Source organism: Atractosteus spatula, chromosome 17 (genome assembly GCF_055471065.1).
Source record: "Atractosteus spatula isolate fAtrSpa1 chromosome 17, fAtrSpa1.hap1, whole genome shotgun sequence".
NCBI lineage: Eukaryota > Metazoa > Chordata > Actinopteri > Semionotiformes > Lepisosteidae > Atractosteus > Atractosteus spatula.
This window is the reverse complement of record NC_142722.1, coordinates 13,399,404-13,418,580: the sequence shown is the minus strand read 5'-3', so window position 1 is coordinate 13,418,580 and position 19,177 is coordinate 13,399,404. Positions and strand designations below refer to the sequence as shown.

General features: G+C 38.7%; 1 protein-coding gene across 1 annotated transcript; it reads left to right on the top strand.

Annotated features, from left to right (window-relative positions):
* Positions 1-8,533: 8,533 nt before the first annotated feature.
* Positions 8,534-13,554, top strand: c8h22orf15 (chromosome 8 C22orf15 homolog). Its single transcript, XM_088935804.1, has 5 exons — positions 8,534-8,660; positions 9,685-9,771; positions 10,440-10,562; positions 11,023-11,097; positions 12,668-13,554. The coding sequence occupies exons 1-5, from the start codon at positions 8,636-8,638 to the stop codon at positions 12,826-12,828; spliced, it is 471 nt and encodes a 156-aa protein (XP_088791930.1). The 5' UTR covers positions 8,534-8,635; the 3' UTR covers positions 12,829-13,554.
* Positions 13,555-19,177: the final 5,623 nt, after the last annotated feature.

Sequence of the window (19,177 nt, the reverse complement as noted above, 5' to 3'; positions counted from 1 at the left end):
TTATTTATAGTACTCAGTATTAGTCAGTTCTGAAGTGTTTAATTAAGAGTTTGGTTTGGTGTGTGTGGGAGACAATGTTGATTTGAAATAAAAGCAAAAAGCATTGCGAGGAAAAAAAGATTTTGATATTGATGACATAGTGTTCGAACAAAGTATTGTGATGTTGGGTACAATACAAAGACCACAGAGATTTTTTATGAGGCTTCCTCACTCTGTTTTGGCTTGTGTGTTATGAATTAATAGCAACAAATGAATTTTGCTCTGGGCAGCACAGTGGTGCAGGGGAGCCAGACCCTATGCTGGCAAGCAATGGGCAAAAGGTGAGATACTTCCTGGATGCAACACCAGCTCATCGAAGGGCATACACAGTGACAAACACAGACATGCACACACGCCAGGGCCAAATCTACTGAGGTCAATGTACCTACCAGGATGTTTTTAGACTGTGGTAAGAAACCAGAGCACCCAGAGGAAACCCATGTGAACACAGGGGGAACATACAAACTCCACACAGACAGCACTCAAGGACTTGAACCCAGGGCCCCAGCATTGCAAAGAGCAATATTAACCACTGTGCCACCATGCTGCCCTGGTTTTACACACATTTTATTCCTGAGCATGCTTGTGTAAAGTTTGTTGTTATTTATAAGATTCATTTTGCACATTGAGAATATTTGTTCCTCTGTTATAGGCATTGCACACAAATTGCTATTTTTTTTAAAAGGCTTTCTGGGTGCTTTCTTAAAATAACTGATAATAATCATTCATATTTTCATTGTGTCACCAAAACAGGAAGTTCACAGAAACTGCAGCATCCAGCAGGGAAATAAGAGAAATGGCCTTAATCCTGTTTTTCCAAAGATTGTTACTTCTGCTGCTGTTATTCAAAAGGGCACACATCTGCTTTGACCTTTTGGGAGGTAGTTTTTACTGTCATTGTAACAAAAAGTTTATTTAAACAAATACTGCCCGCAAATTGTGAATTTATGCATTAATATACTTATTTTTCATCATTGACCTTCAACTTTCTTACACTGAAGATGTGCTTCTAAGTGTCTTGAGAGTGTCTACCTGCATATCTATTTTTTTGTTTAGAAAAGGCAGGAAACATTCATTATAAAAGTATTAGTGATAAATTTTTTTTTACATATGTAATTATTTTATTACATTCTTACCGCCAAAAAGGCTATACAGTCTTCATAGCTCTTTGTTAAATCTGTCCATCTCTCCATTGCTGTTAATGCTTGGGTGTTTTGTTTTAAACTTAATTTTTTCTATTTTAAATTAACACATTCATACCCATTAACAAAAATATGCTCATTGAAAGAAAAAAAATCATTTTTTTCCTGTTGTTTCCAGGCTTTCCTCCTAGAATAGACATCCTTTTCCAATAACATTCCCAGATTTTAGGAATCCTCTCTGGTATTGCAGATGTTTCAACAGTGCATAGTTCAGCTGGACAGTGGAATTCACACAAACAATCACAGTGCACAAGTGAACACGAGCAATCATCAGGTTATCATTCACACCTCTCCAGGTTCTCTGGGAGTGAAATCTATATTGTCTCTGTCAGTGCATTTTTACCCTGGAATGCAAACCGGGGGCGACTTGAACTATGAGAAAATGCTAATTGAACACAAGGTCTATATGAATCCATGACAATTTTGAGCAAACTTTTTGAGCTGCAGACTTTCCACATGGTGGGTTGGTTCAGTTCAATAAAATCTAGAAGCCTAGTAATGAGGAAACTAGTAAAGGTTATTGTTTCAGTGTATCTCCAGCTGTCCTTCTTTTGCTGTAAAGTCAAACATGTTTATAGTAGGATGCATTGTAATTTATGCTCATGAAAATAATGATTCATTTATTTATATTTTTTATAGGCATGCTTTCAAGAAGTTCAGGTGAGTCAGAGAATCAGTCAGGTCAGAAGGTGATAATCTGTGTGAGTTTCTCAGACGGGTGCTGTTGTTCTATGTATTCAATATGCAAAGCAGTTTTTAATAATTTTGGATGAACACGTGTTAGACGTAAGATATAAGCAAAGTAATGTTATTAGTTATTAAAAAAACTAAATCACAATACTACTGCACCAAAATTTTCTGTAATTTTGCATTCTGTTCCTAACTCATTGTCTTGCCATTTTCTTACTCCACCCTTTTCCCTCTTATGCTTCTACATGGAACCTCGGTCAAAATCTTGTGTTTTTCCTTTTGCTTTTCAGCATGACATTCACCTACTTGTTCCTGACCCTCACAGATGGACTGGCTCAACACTGTGCAGAACTCTTTAACTGTTGATATGAAGGGACTTGTAAAACATGAGGGGCTATGATCTCTAATTACCAGAGTTGGTCACAGCTGTTTAAATCCTTTTAATTACAAGTGGCTTTCTATAATGGCATGAAGGCGCCATTTAAAGTTAGTCTAAAGCTTGCCAACTGAAAAATAAAAAATACTCAGGGGTAAGTGCACAGAATGCCAGGGGGTATGTGTTATCTGCATCTAAACTATTGCAAAACATTTTTAGACACAGGTTATTTAATAATATTGATAACAATTAAGTAGAACCACTAGTAAAAGAGTTACTGGTTTGGATCAGGATTGTTTCTCAGTATCTGCCCATAACATGCAGGTCCATTATGTATTATGTGCTTTCCATGTATTTTATCCTAGAGAGAAACCAAACAAAATAGAAACATATACTGTACCAATAAATCAATTACCAGTAAAGTAAATTAGGCAAATTAAATTACTGTTCCTCCAGGCTGTATCATGAAAGCATTATTCCATGACGCAATTTTGTGGCAAATCGGATCTCGTGAGTGGACTTCTGCTGGCCTTCAAGTTTGAGGTGAAGAGATACAGAAGGGGGCACTCCTGAAGAAGGTGTGCGTTTATTATTCGAGTTCCAAAAAGGCACCCGCTTCAACACTTCACACTGCCGGATTTTTGCTCTGTTTGCCTGAACGGATTCAACACGGAATGGGGAGCACATCCAAGCTCTGTAAAAACCCCAATGTGCAAGTGTGGGAAAATCGAAGCGAGGCTACCCTGCTTTGTTGATATCAGGTTTCCTTTGGTTCAGAGCTCAGAGCCTGCTCGGCTGTGAAGTGCAGACAAACAGTGGCGTGTCTAGCTTTTTTAAAAAAACACGAAAATTAAGGAACAGGAGCTGCTCAAGTGTGTGAACTACAGTATGTGTCCTGGGAAAGCAGCTGTGGCCTGTGGAGCAGCCCAGGGTTATTTTGTTCATTTACACTCCATCACATGCTTCTTCTGCAGGACAAAGGCTTTAGATGTGTTCAGACGGCTACTGGGGCAACTGCAGCATATCAGTGAACTACCATCCTAAGTCATACCTACTGACAGCGTACAGGAAATTCTAACCACAGGACGTGGCACTGTGTCATAAAAATAGTACTTAATCTCCCTATTTAGCGGTAAATGGTTTTGTACCATATTCAGGCCTGCATGCAGCTTTTTTTCAGTGCCTTGAAAAACTGTACAGCCACTGTAAACAATACTGCCATTCTAAGATGCTGAAGGAAAGCTGTCAAATAGTAAATTAAATTAATTACCAAGTTATTCATTCATAGATGCTGCCTTAGGACTTCAGGGAGATAACACCAGCCTTCCACCTTTGTGGAAACACAGTAAGCAAGTCACCGTCAATGAAGATGTCAATGGAAAAACATCTCCATTAACCTACAGTGAGGTGTGACTCCTCAGTCATCCTTGTACTATTACTGGCCTACTTCCTGGAGAGAGCTCGCTGCCAGCTGCGTCTGAGCAGCACAGCCGGTGTGGGAAGCTGCCATTGTGGCGTGTCTGGTGAGAATACTGTTCATCCTTCACGTCTACAGCCATTATTCAGACTTCGCAGATTTCCTGTCCGGCTCGTGTGCCACGGTCTGAAGTCCAGGGCCATGTGTACAGACTCACGTGCGCCTGAAAATTTCCATCTGTGCAGAGGGGGAAGCAGCCGACACTCACACACAGGATAAAGAAAGAAGACGGTTCGTAAACTACTGAAACCGCACGGCCCTTATTTTAAAAGGGTTACTTGTGTTACCATGTGTGTGTATGTGTGTGAGTGTGTGCACAACTTCAATATAAGGCCAGTCCTCAAAGCTACAGTTTCGTAACCTCACCCTGCACAGTCATTAGTCCTGTAAATTATTTTTATAGCGGAATGCTTCAGGAATTTAGATGATCCAAATGAAGGTGACCTCATCAATAGTGCATTTCTTCATAAATCAGCCGTGGTTTGCCTGCTCTTGAACAATGTTTTCACAATGTTTTTTTTAGCACTATTGTCCCTAAAGCTGAGTAATTCTGACCTCCTTTAATATGCTGAAAACCATAGATGGGACATTTATTTTTCTTGTTTTCAACTTTTTTGTTCTACGTACCCAATTGGGAATAGCCAATTGTACGTTTCTCACGTTTCAGCTCACAGCTACCAACCCTGTGACCTCACACAGTGTAGAATTGCAGGCGGACCCACCCATCTTTGGGCTATTTGTCTTTTTAACATGTCACGGGCAGCGTAACACCCTTAAAACTGGGTCCAAAGCAGCAAGCAACAAATATGCAATGATACTTTGCAAAGGTGAACAGCAGATAAATGCCCAGCTAAAGCAGACAGACAAAGCAAAAGTCCACAAAATATTTCAGCACTCTCTCACTCACTTTAATGTCTTGGGATAGGGGTAATTTATCATGACACCACAGTAGAAAGGCTATGCACTCCAGAGTGTTGGAGTTACTGTATGTGTCATTGAGCTAACCATGACAATTTAAACCTTGTCATGGGTCTAATGTGTTGGGAAAACCTCTATTAACCTCCAAATGTTGATTAATGATTCTTGGTTCAGGCCAGCTGTCAGAATGACATTATTGGTTGAGGATCAGAAGTACTGCATAGATGAAATGCATCACTTATAGACTGGAATTCTTTGGAAACAGAACCTAAAAAATATGAAGAGCTAATTGGCTGAAAGATCAATTGTTCTTAAAACAGTCAGTTACTTCCCCTCCAATTGCCTAGTTACCATTCAGCTGCATGCGAGCTTATAGTGGAAATTAAATTTAGAGTCTTAAGATGTGCACAGTATCTGCAAATAGGTGGAAAGGAAAGTCTGTATTTAAGTTGACATCATGTTAGAGTATTGTATGTATTAAATTCTATCACTATCCAGTCTGCAATGAACTATATAATAACAAGGTAATATACCTTCACACTGTGTTGTACATTGTTGGTCAATGGATAATAGGTTTTCTTGCATTAGTGTCCAGCAAGTTTGTTTCAATTCATAAATGTTTAAGGATTAGGTGTATTCCTACTGTATATATAACAAAATCCTTTGTATTTAACTTAAGCACTTCCATGCAGCTAAATACTGTATGAAATGGATTTAAAATCATTCAGGGCAGAAATACATGTTGAACCTTGTTTATGCTAGTTTGTCATTGAGAAACAAGGAAACACATGTCAGATTAACATCACCAAGAGCGTATGTTTGTGGAATACAGTATGTTTCATATCTAAAGAACATTCAGATAATTAACACAACATATAATGTTTTAGTCTAAAGTACGGCCAAAAATTTAAATATTAAAAGTTAATTCTAAGTTGTCATTCTAAACTACAGTTACGTAGCTCTGTCAGTCTTTGGTGTTAAGATGGGCAGTTCTGAAAAACCACATGAGATTACATGAGATAACAAGTCTAGCAGTAGCTTCCTTATGAGGATAGTGCAGTTTAAACAGGAAGTGAATGAAGATTAGCTTCCATTCCTTTGAAAAGAGTTCCTTTACAGGGACACGTGCGGTTGGCTCAAATCATTCAAGCGTCCTGTCCATTTTGAGCTGGAAATGATGCAAAAGCTGCAGCCCTTGCTATTTCAAGATTAAAAAACTATAAGGTTAAAGCAACTTGAAGCAGGACAGAGGCAATTTTTCAGCCAAAGAATGATCTTGTAGTTGGCCAACATTGTCAGAGCTAATACTGTATTTCAGAAACATCAAAGACAAGCTCCTGCCAGTGGACCTTGTGAGTTCTGGTATGTTCAGACATTGAATGGTAGTTCTTTATGGGAAAATGTAAAAAATGTGATTTGCTACAGTAGGCCTAAAAAACTGAAACTAATGTTGCAATCTTCTTTCTTACACTTGGACGGATATTTAATGGTTTAAAATGCACATTCTCCACCGACATTGTATGGACTGTTTTTAACAGCAATATATTGCAAAGCTATATATAATAATATCTAAAGAACTGATACCAAACATCCCCAAAAATATATAGAATGTTGCACATATTCTGCAAAATGTAGAATAAAATGTGGAGAGATTCAGGCTACTAGTCATTATTTTCTAAACTAGACTCTTAACTGCTCCTCACACAATGACAGGAGAGGAAATCATTACAATTAGTAAAACCTGGCTTGCACCATTATAGACATTTCCAATAGTTGATTGGACATTAAACAAGTTCCTTTGAAAGGGCTTCATGCTTACCAGACAGCAAAAAATAATTTTGTTTCACCATTTCCCTAATGGTAATGTACAAATCTCATCTCATTTTCTAACCACTCACTCCTGGTGAGGGTCACAGGGGGAACAGGCTGTGGAGAGCAGACCAGACTTCCCTCTCCCCAGCAGCAATCTCCAGCTCCTCCTGAGGGACGCCCACGCCGGTCCAGAGGTACAATCCCACCAGCGTGTCCTGGGTCTGTCCCAGGGTCTCTACCCTTCCAGTGGGTATGTCTGGCAGACGTCTGGGGGGCATCCTCACCAGATGTCAGAACCACCCGGCTCTTCTGGAGCTGCTCACCCTGTCACAGAGAGGAATCCCAGCAACCCTTCATCACTTTCCCTCTGACCATCTACAGTATAGTGAGTGATTTAAAAATCATTGTATTACAGAGACACTTTCATTCACATTTTCTTATTTTGATTGGCCAAAGCATAGCTCCAGCCCCTTTCTCTTTAATTACAATTTCCAATTTGTGTTATACCAAAATAAAGGAAAACAAGCTGAAGCTTATTTTTTTCATCCTTAAAAGCTTAACTCTTGAAAAAGACATTGAATTAAACTGTATCTAGTTCTGCAGAAGCTTAAGCTTTCACTGTGACTGGTTATCTGTTGCCTTTGCAGACTCTATTAAAAAAGTTTGAATCTGATTGATCATATTATCGGATTATATAGTATATCAAGCGACAGTCTTTTTCCCGATGTATTCAACACCAGGATCTTGCAATCCCTTGTCTTTGCCAGACGATGTGAAAGACCAACTGCTTAATCAAGGAATTTGCAGTTAGTTTGGTTACAATGAAGAAGTAGAAAACTGTTAACAGACAAGATTTGCAGTATCACTAATGAAAAAGTCAGCCTGTCATATTTTTCAAAACATCAACAGGCCATTGAAGAGACCAGTGTCATCACAGCGACACCAAGGCCTAATACTGCTCTTCGTGATGCGCACTTCAGTCTCAGGGGACGGTGGTCATTGGCCTGTTCATTTTTTTTTTTTAGATTCTTTCAGGAGAGTTTTACAATGCGCAGTGAGAGAAGGGGGAGAAAACAAAGCACGCAGATGCGCTGACAACTTCACAATGTCCTGCTGCCTTTGAACGGAGATTTTACAGCCTCCTCCATGCTTGCTGTTTCAACACAGTGCCACACACAAAGACGAGCAGGGACCGGCCAGGCGCTGTCAGAGTGAATGGACTCCATGGATACACTGGAACACGGACAAAAGAAACTGCAGTTGTCCCCCTGGGGCAACATTGAGAGAAATAAAGAACCGGGACACAGTGTCGAGCTGTAAATAAGAATGAAACCTTATCTACCCCTTTAAGGTTGTTATATACTATTGTACAATGTATTCTGAGATACCGTAGAATGGTATTTTCAATATCAGTATTATTATGACATTGCTATTTTTTAATATCAACATTTTAATATAAAACTGAGTGTAAATTTATTATTTGCAGTAATAATATTAATAGCAGCATTATTCTATTTTTAATATTTTATTAAACTGACATCATAATTCAAGGAGACCTGAAAAAATAACCGATAAAGTTGGTGGTATAGTCAAGTACACCCATTTCACATGATACTGTGGCAAAACAAGGTGCAGAAATCACAGTTCTTAGCTCAGAAGTACTGTTTATATACTGTGCATGGTTGTTCCCTGTACTTATACTTAAAGTCAATGTTACATTACACTGGGTAAGAGCATGTGCAAAGCACATAACAACACGAGCAAATAATGTGGACAATAAAATGTACTCTTTTGTACCATGGACACTAGAAAAAAACTTTAAAAACACTGAACACTAAAATGTTTGGAGATTGTATAAGAATAGTTCGCAACATGACCATTGTTCCCATGGGCTAAACCTCCAGAGAGGGTTAATTAAATTTCTCGCACAATAACAAAGCTTTGTCACCAAGTATGGTGGTAGTCAACAACATTGATTTAAAGCCCCCTATTGTGAACTGTGTTTGTGACGACCAGACAAGGAAGGAAGCCCAGCCTGCCACTCCAACATTTTTACAAGAAATTCAGTTGATTTTTTTTTCTTTTCCGATTTCGAGCTGCTGATTGAGAAGAAAGGGGGGAATGTTCGTCACCGTGCAGTTTGGGGGTGAGTTGCCACTCAGATGGATGCAGTGTGTGAGGAAAGCGCAGCGATTGCCACTTTCCACTTTCTCCATTTCAGGAATACGGGTCCCGTCGCGTGTCGTATAACAGAACCGTCCGCTTTTCTGAATGCAAAGCAGGCTCACCCGGTGGGTGGCATCCATATCTTGAACAGAGAGACAGGAGTAAAGTGGCCGAGTGAACGATTCCTTTCTTGGTTAATAAGACAAGCATTTACTTTTTCATCTAGAGCTGGAGTGTATATTGCTGGGGAAAAGAATAGATCATTGCAAACTAAGAAAAATATTGCTGAAAGTAAGCAATCAAGGAAGCAATGTAATCATGCTCTACGGTGTTAAAGTGGTAACAGGAAAGGATTGCTGCCAGGTAAATTGTTTTATTATTCCCTTTTCAATAATATATAAAAGCCATTCTGCTGTGCAGAAATCAAGGTACATTAGCCTTTACGTACAGTAAGTACCATTCTTAGAACTCATTCACTGCAGAAAAGGAGATTTCAAATTAAATGCAACAAATACAATTTTTTTTTTACAGCAGACTGTTAATCATACCCTGTACTCTCGTACAGAATTCTTTCCCATTGATATAGCCAAGACCAAGATGTTCAAGTAATGTCAAAGAAAAACACAGAAATGGTTGTTTTGGAAGATTCGGGTCTCATAGTTCATAGTACAAGGGAGTTGTGTTCTTGTGTTGTTTTATAGAATGAGATGGGATTATGTGGTGGAATAGAAATGGAACAGCACAAAGGAATTCATGGAGGACTTTTCAGTCATTGATATTAAAATATGCAACTTGGGAAATGATGATTATCCATCCATTGTGCCACCATGCCAGTAGAAGTAGTAGCAGTTGTAGTAGTAGCAAGGGGAAGACTTCTGATTGATTGATTGATCGATCGATCTGTAGAGGCACATTATCAATTGCAAACAACATCATTAATCAATTAATCACCTCTGGACCTTCAAAGAGATACGGAAACTTTTGTTGTCGTTTTTTTAACCTAGACAATCAAAAGGAAATGTTAAATCCGAATTGCAGAATCATTAACTTCATTCACTGCCTGAAAGAGAAATGCAGCCTGGAACCAGAAGGTATGTTTCATGCACAGTAACTGCTTTTTGGTGTATTTTACTTAAATATATTATATATTGGTTTATAAATGTAAACATCTAGTAGATAAGCATTAGCCAATGAGCACCACTGGTAATATTGGATGTGACTGATTTGATCTCTAAACTGATCAGGTTCATCACACATTCTAAAAATCACAGTCAGAATTATTTTCATTGACTACTGGAGGTGATGTTTACTGTGTGTAACTTCCACAGTTGGAAATTTGGACACCTATTGCTGCTCATATCAAACAAACAATTGTGGTAACGGGCATGATTTATTTGATCAATTTTAAATTTATTCCATGGATGGCACACTGTGCTGATCTGTGTTTGTGTAGCTCTTCATCACCTCTCCATTTGCCCAGGGGCGTGGCCAGCTCCACACACACCCTGTCCCATCTGCTCCTCTCCCTCATGTGGAGTTCACTCTCTCTGGGCGTCAATTATTCAATCAGTCCTAGGGTGTCTCATTTTAACCGTCTTCTTCCTCCTTCATCGGTGGTGTTCTCTCAAAGCCACCTCTTCCTCCGTCACATGCCTTTAGCTGTGTGAGCACACAAAAAGAGAATAGCAGTTCTCCAAATACCATTTATAACTACAGTTACTGAACATTGCAATGTGTGTGAGCCCCTCTGTTCCCACAGAGTGTGTCGACCTCATAGATGAAGCAGGTGAGCTGATGTATTTCAGCGAGAGGGAGAGCTCCCCGGAATTTGCCAGCAGTTTCCTGAAGGAGAGGCACAACTACATCCTAATTAAAGTCACGAGTGAGTCAGCAACATCATTTCCATTGGCAGCAGAGCTCTGTATGAATTAACCAATTAAACCATTGTACCATCAAGAGGGCAAGCCAATCAGATCCAGTTACTGTATGATTCTGTGGCTTTAAAAATGTTTAATTCTTCCGTCATTGTGCTTTGTCTTGTCTTGGTTTTCTGTCTATGACAAATGATTCCTTGTGTGGAATCATTTTTACATCAATCATAGATTAAATCAAATTAGAAATAATCAATTACAATAGATCAAATTTATAAAATAAGCTTCACAAGTTGCCGGATTTGTTTGGATCATCTAGAGTTCTGCTGTTAAACGATCAGTTGCAATTTTATAGTTTTGGAGTGCCACGGTTATTGCTATTTTTATCTCATATTTAAAAGAAAACCCCTTAAAACAGGATTTACATTACTGTTGTTTTTTTTAATGTTGACAAAAACTGATTCTCCTCAGGAGCAGAAGGCAGTGAAGGGAATAAGTATGAGCCTCTTTTGCAGAACACTGGGAAGAGTTACCCTGATCTAGCAGGTAAAACGCCTCTTTGCAAATGTCACTTTGTGCTTAGGACGTTTTCATAATGATCATTGGAATCCTTAGTTTTCCTCACATTCAAAGAGAAAGTACCTGACAGTGGAGAATAACTCCATCTGTTAAGGAAAAAGCACGTTGTACGGTGCCTGTCCCAAGAGTATCTGTACCCTCCTTGACCTTAACACTTGGGTCCATCTCTTTAACCCTCCATCAAAGGTTGAGACACAGGTAACTTCTATTCTATTCCAAATCCATTGTGAGCATTATTGGAACTGGAACGATAATGGCCATTTTTAGTGTCCTTCTAAACATCAGAGAATTACTTTCCTATCCGTTAGCTTTGAGATGGATGAGAAGATTAGCCTGCATTTGAAGCTGTGGGTGGCCCCCTTCTGGTCATTTACTGGACTTTTATAAAAATGCTTGAGTGGCAGAGCAGAGACTGTAGAAATACCCTCTAGGCTTAGTGCTATATGACCATTGATTTTTCATCTCACAACACAGATTCGGTAATGTGCTTTAATGTACAAATGAGAAATTACAGGGTATTGCATTGTAATGGATGCAGAACCTGAAGACGTACTAAGATTAATTGTAAAGAATGTTGTTTTCTGACGTGTTCCCCTCGTCCACTCCTGGTCCAGTGTGTCTGTGGTGGCTGAGGGTACTGTCCACTGTGACGTGCTGTCTGTGCATGAGCCCTGGAGTGGGATTGTTAGAGCTTTAGCGAACACATGTGTGTGAAGGTGGGATAATTAGGAACAGGATTCCTACCTTCAAAGAATCCAGGAAATTTCTGCTGTTGAGTACAGTGTGCCTGTTTTTTTAGAATTTTAACATCTTCTGCTGCTCTTTTAGAGTTTTCTTTTATGAAAAATGTGGCTCATTAGTGATTACAGGCTTCTTTCATGATTAGATCATATATATAAAATGCTGCATTTATGACCATATTATTGTATATTAAAACAAAAAAACAAAGAGTTCTTCATTGGAAAGTTGGTCACTGTTTGCTAATCTAAAAATGTCTGTTCCAATAACTTAGTGTTGTTTTGTTTGCTTTAAAATTTAACCTGCTTGATACATATAGCATGAGGGAGAAGAGCTGTTTGCGTGTTTCAAGTAGAGTGTTTTAAAATTAGATACAGTATTAATCAAAACCGTGAACACCCCTTTATTAATTTACATTCATTAAGCGAAATTCACTCGCCCCCCAGGAGAATTTGTCAAGTAGGTTCATGGGATTGTCTCACAGTCAGGTTCTACTGTGCAGGCCAGTTACTAAGGCAACCATAATACATACACAGTAAATAATTCAATATTTGCACTGAAAGGGAGTAACCAGATCCTAGCAGATGGAGCACCAGGGTACTCTTTATACAAATTGCATCATTGTGTGTGGGAGCTGCCCTCTCAAAAATATGTCTGACATATTTCATCCTAACCCTCGCTGAGCTTCAAGCTGGCTGTGACGTCCAGAATGCAGGATACGAAAAAGCAAGGCCAGTGACAATATCTATTTGTTCGGGGGGCAAACTCTTCTAACATACTGATCCTCATGTTCTTACAGACCTTCTGAAGAAGCTGTCAAATCCTCTCAAAGACAGGGATAAGAGGAGCTCACTCTCGAAGAAAGCACGTCTGCTCAAAGAGACTCCAGCTACCCCACAGAACAAGAGCAAACCCACCCCCAGTCTGAGAAAGAACTCCAGTATCACTTACCGGAATTGACCAGGCCTCTCCTTGACACCAACCCAACTGCAGAACCCAGCCACGCAGAGGGAACATCGGAACCTTAGAATAAAGGAGTGGAAAGGGGTAGGCAGAAGCTAGAGTGTTTAAAAATAATAAATAAACCAGATTATCTTATCCAGAAAGTCTTAAAGCCCTATTGCAACAGTTATTGATAAACGTAGTGTAAAGTAACTTCCTCAATTTCATTAGAGACACCATTTAAAGGGGCATTGGGTATTAAAAACTAACTTTGTACACAGTAATTACATACAGTTAATGTTTTTTTCTTAAATGTGCCTTCGTGAGGCAACTTAAATTAAACAGTGACCACTCATCATTCAACTTCATGCTAGGTGTTTTTTTTATAGTAATGCTAGCTTACAAAGTGACCAGGGCCCTGTGTACTTTATAGCAATAACCGGGCATTGTACTCTTATGAATAACCGAACACTGGCTGACTCTCTGATTTCATCAATATGCATTGTCTTTCATATACAAATGGCCTCCTGACCCTTTTCAGTCCCTAAAAAACAATGCATGAAGTGGAGAGTTATTGCTCACGCTTGTTAGAATTTCCTGGACAGAAACTACATCATAAACGTTCCGTATGTGCTTTCAGCCTCACCCACTCCACCCACCTGCCATTATTTGCTAACAAGAACTTTTTATAACATATTAACTAGTTTCCATTGTTTTCATATGAAATAAAAGAACCTTACAAAATCTGTGTTTCCTGATGGTTAATGTCATATTTATAATGTGTCTTCTGCGATTACCAATCCCCTGCTCTGGCTGCCTAGTCTGTTCTGTGTCACTCCAGTGAACTCTTTCTGTGAAACAAGCTTCTGAAAAGATTTTTGAAATGTTGAAAACAGGATCACCAAATGGGGAATACATCGGTATTATGCCTTTCTATTTCAACGGCAGTAAAACCTCATTTAAACCTAATTTAGATTCCATTTAGCTTGATAGCTGTTTTGATTAGCAATCTAAAATAAGTAATGAAAGCAGGTTTACATGGAACTCCTGTAAGTGGAAAATACAAATGTAAAGAGAAGAACTGACTGGGTCCTGGGCCCTGACTGGGCTCTCCACTCCTGAGCCAATAGCAACAGGCCCCTTGACAACACCCCCAAACTGGCCACTCAGAACTGGGGGATTGTACAAGCATGTTTAGCCATACTGATGCTAAGAAATGCTAAACAACAGTCTACTGTATCTGTGAAGCTGGATGAGAGCTAAGAAGTGCAAATCAAGAAGAGATGGAAGGTGTCTGGTACAAACTGCCTAGCTTTACAAACGCTTTACAGAGACCCATGACAAGGATTTTACTCAAAACCTTGGTTCTTTGGTGCTCTGTGTGTGTGTGTGTGTGTGTGTGTGTGTGTGTGTGTGTGTGTGTGGGAGGGTGAGTGCGCTAATATATGGGAAGATTGAAGTGGAGGTGTGAGCAGGGGGATGTGCAAATTATTTTGATGATGTCTTCAAAAGCCTTACAGTTCTGGAGACAGAACAGCTTGAAAAACTGCTCATAGAAACAGACGAACAGGATTCTCAGAGGGGATGTTGTGAGGAAAGTATGAATCTGAAAGGCATTCTTAATCTCTTTGTAATTTCTCAAGCCATTTTTGGCTGGTCATACAGTACCTTTAACAGCAGACTGGAATGTTACAGTGTCAGACTTCATTTAATTCACTAGATGTTTGATCTTGGTGAATACAATCAATCTCATTGCGCTTACTGTAAGGGTTGCCAAAGTTTCACCTGTGATGTTGCGTTGCTGTGTTTTAAAGTGGTACTGTGGACCTGGAGCTGGGAAACTCCCTTCAGCTGAGCACTTTTGGTGGCTTGATAAGAAGGCCAGACCACATGTTTTGGCATGCACTCTTCCTCCGCACTGACATTCAGTGTCTAAGGCAATGCAAGTGGAAATAGTTGTGGTTTCAGAAATATTTTTAAAGAATGATTTAGCTATAAATAACTACATAACCTCTCCAAGAACATAAGGGACAAAAATAAAATCACCCAGGCCTGGTTCAAGAGTTCATGCGATAAACAGGAAATTTGAGAGGACTTGGCAATACAATCAGCACAAATGCATGCTAATGTTTATCCCACTCCGATTCTTATCCAAGTTCTTGGAGATGAGTGTATTTTTCCTCCTTTGCATTCACATTGTGCAGTCTGCATAAGGATAACTCCTTTCTTTATACCTTTGATTTTAAAACTCTCACCCTGTTCTAAATCGATAAGGAACACTCCCCTTTCCACAGATCAAAAAATTATCTTTTTCATTTATTCAGTTTTTAAGCTTATATCAAAACTTTGAAGACCTGCAAATAGCTAGTTTCAAAGTGACTGTTGAGGTTTGGGTATTTCTGTGGAGGCATCAAATATATGATAACTTGATTACAAAACAAAGAAAAGTTCACTTAGAAAATGCTGCCATTGTAATCTGAGATTGTATCTGCAGTGTTCTGATCATTTGAGCACACTTACTGTAGGCCATAGGGTCACGTCAGCATGGTTTCCCACAGCTGGGAGCACTCCTCTTATGACATGGTGATTTATATTATGTGCCCTTTCGTGTCTTCTGCTCACTCCTCAAGTGACTGAAATTTTCCTCTAATTTGTTTATTGATGTGGGTGATTTGCTGTTTTTTTACAGGATTTCTGCACAGTTACAGTGACAAAGCTGCATTAACAAAGAGATGCAGAAGAAAATCATTTTAAAAGATTGTGACAGAGGGCTTCATCTTAAGACAACCCTGGCAACCATAATCATTGGTTGAAATGACACTTAACTTTAGAACATACAGGGGTCCTTAATTTAATGAAAAGTACTTTATTAGTTTAGTAGAACTAGCATAAAGTACAAGCATTATCCATTACAATAAAGAGACATCCTGCTTAAAAATCCATTCTTGTTTTTAAATTATGCACTATTTTTACATTTTGTGTGATTTTAAACTCTCACTAGGTCTCAAATTAGCAATAAGATCTTCCTGAAAGGACATTAGATCAATTGTTCTTTTTTCTGCTCTGCTTCTCTAATTTGGTTCACATGCAAATTTACTTGGCCATGGGAAACTGTTATCAAGAATAATCATATTCCAGCAGTCAACCCTGCCAAACAAAGAAACAAGATCTGATAGGACTGGATACAAAAAACAAGTTTTGCTTAAGTCAAAACCTGGCTCTCATGTTATTGTGAGTAATTAGCTCTGATTGTTCTTGGCAGAATAGCACCATGGGAAAATTGATACAGTCACTAAAATTCATTTGATGGATCTCAACGTATACACCTATTGTTGGTAAAACAGTTCACCAGAGTAGGAGGTTGATTGTGAATGACCATGTCAGGCTTCTGCTACCACAAGGCTGTTATTTCAAACCATCTACTTGGGAATAGTATGATTTAAAACAATAATTGAATGGTACTGCACATTTATGACACTATGCACTGCACAAGATACCTTATGAACACAGTTCTATTATTGCATATGTTTTAGGTCACAAAGAAAGAAATCACAACAATTAGCAATCAAAACATTTCGATTGTTTGAGAAATTATGAAAGAGAGGAATGCATTCAATTCACCATGAAGTCCAATCAACTATAATTTCTTTAATTACAAGGCAAAAGTGACTTCAGCATCAGTGTGAATGGAAATGTCCAATACCCACAGATTTAACCGGCTAGCTAGTTTTTGGTGGACACTGTTGTCATCACCCCCGTTATAGCAGTCTCTGAAAATGAAAAGCACCAGCTGCTTCCCAAAAAGGGCAAAGAATTTCCCTTAAGAGTACTTAAAGGGTTAATTATCCCTGATCAATTGCATGTTTAATATTCATTAAACTCTCATTGCCTGCATGTAGAGGGAAAATCAATTGCATGCAGTATGTCTCTGGTACTCTGAATAAGATAAAGATCTCATAGTGGCAGTGGCTCCATTATTTAATTCTTAATGATTTCCTGCTCTTGTGAATGGGAGTACAACAACATCCTGAGGTGATGAAATGGGTTCTGCAGTATTTTCTGCTGTGGTAAAGAGTCCCTTTGCTTTTCGCTTTTGTACCTTCTGTTACATCTTTAATAAATGACTCAGTCCCGTACAGCATATGGGGTGGGCTATGCAAATATACAGCTGCTGAATACTGTACTGTACCTTCTTAAGTGCCGTTGCAATGCAATCATATTTGCTGTTGTAACCGACCATTGAAGCAGACATGTAGATGATGAAACCAATCATACTTGTTTACTTTGTGTACAAAATATCTCATTACACAAATATAAATATATTTTGCGCAATCAAAACATGGACTGCCCGGTGGGTTCCCGTGTTCAGTTCCAAACCTCTCCGTGTGGAGTTTATATGTTCATCTTGTGTTTGCATGGGGTTCCTCTGAAGTGTCTGAAGACATTCTTCTGGGAAAATTGGCCAAGATGTCAGTGTGTTTGTATGCCCTGTGATGGACTGGTGTCCTGTCCAGGGTGTACCCTGCCTCGTGCCTGTTGCTTGCTGGGATAGGCTCCGGAATTGGATGAGGAGGTTAGAAAATGAATGGATGGATAATCAAAACACGAGAAAGGTTACAAATGATAGCAGAGAATTGTGCATTCATCTTGTGCATCTGGATACTAATGTGTCAATATCCAAATCTCATCCTGTCATTTCTTGAAAGATCGCAGCGTGCCGTGTTCCACAGTTCCAGATACCCATTTCTGTTTGTGTAAAGACATACTTCTTATTTTCAGTTCTTAATACATCTTCCTTTGATTTTTTCCAGTGACCCAATATCCTCTTTTCATTCCTGAATTGAAAGTCCTTCAGCACTTTTGAGGAGTTTGAATATGTAAATCTAATTCTTTCCCAATCATCTTTGTTTGAGACTAAAGAAATTCTGATCATTTAAAGTGGTTGATTACAAGCAATCCACTGAGAATAGGAGTTTTCTGGTTGGCTGTCTTTGAATTCTTTCCAGGGAATAAATGTAAGTATTATGAGTAAAACAAAAAAACAATATTATAAATCGAATGCATTTTAATTAACTCTGACCATTAAAATGTGACACATCATTTCACAGCTAGCATTGCACTCTTTTTTTATACAATTTCTCATGAATTAAACTGTTAATTGTTGTTGATTGGAGGTAGTTTCTGCTGAAAAACAGATAAGTCTAAACTAACCTGCTAATGTGGAATAAAGTGCTCATTCATCTAACAGTGCTTGGGGAATATTAGTTTAAAGTGCACAGTATGTATGTGAGAAAGTGATCCATGCTTTAGGATGTTTGCATCATCCAAGCAACACAATTAGTACCAGAGAGTAATGGACAAAGGTTGTGGGTTCAATTCCAGGTGGAACCCTGCAGTTATACCAAGTGCAATACAGTGTATTGCAGTTTGGCTGCTCAAGTAAATTTGCTGCTGTGTAAATTAGTCTCCAGATCATCGCTGCAAATGAGAAATCACTCATGATTGACTGATGTGGTCAATAGGAAAAAATGCAAATACTGAAGCTGCCCACTAGCAGAGAAACCAACATTGGCATTGTCCGCAGACAATTCAATTTACACTGGAGGAAAACTAGGTTACTGAAGGATGTGTAAAAGGAAATTGAATTATCTAAATTTTATAAATAAGACATCAAAAATAAATTCATTACATTCATTTACTGCATGACATTTAGAATTTGAACTTGAATTAACACACATGAATATCGTGTTTTAAAAAAGCCTAGATCTTCCATAAATGTAAATTTGTGTTCATAAACCAGGTACTGCAATGATACTGTTAAACATTGTGTTGTAAAATGTGATAAAAAAACAAGTGGGGACACAGCATCATAAGAAACAAGTACAATAAGGACAAATACATTATACTGAGTAGCTGAAATATTCAGTTACAGTGGAAAGAAAAGGCTGTTTCACATCACAAAATAAAGTGCAAGTATTATTAACTTTTTTACCCCAAATGATACCCCAAAGTATGTAATGTCTAGGGGTTTGTATTGAAAATTGAGAAATATTTTCTGATTGCTCAGAAAATAGCTTTCATGCAAAACAAAACCTGCAGATAAAATGGTTAACCTCTGTCTTCGCCTTGTCTGTCAAGAACCTCAAAAGACAATATTCAGAAAACCATTAGAGCAAAAATTAGGTTTCCCTTAGTATTAGGAAAAGGGAAAAGTGAAAATGGCTGCCCCTCTATAATTTGTCTTTCAAAGGCCAGGGACCCTGGCTCCCTCAGGCTGTGCACTGGCGCATGAAACACTAAACCAAGCTCGATCCGTCACAGGTTTCAAAGTCCACACAACAGTTAAGTAAGTAGAAATATGCGATCA

What these genes read in the sequence shown, in the direction of transcription:
- c8h22orf15 (XM_088935804.1), top strand. Translation starts at nt 8,636, where the DNA reads ATGTTCGTCACCGTGCAGTTTGGGG. An exon ending in CGTCACCGTGCAGTTTGGGG is followed by an intron (nt 8,661 to 9,684) that starts GTGAGTTGCCAC and finishes TTTTTAACCTAG; the next exon opens with ACAATCAAAAGGAAATGTTA. An exon ending in ATGCAGCCTGGAACCAGAAG is followed by an intron (nt 9,772 to 10,439) that starts GTATGTTTCATG and finishes CTGTTCCCACAG; the next exon opens with AGTGTGTCGACCTCATAGAT.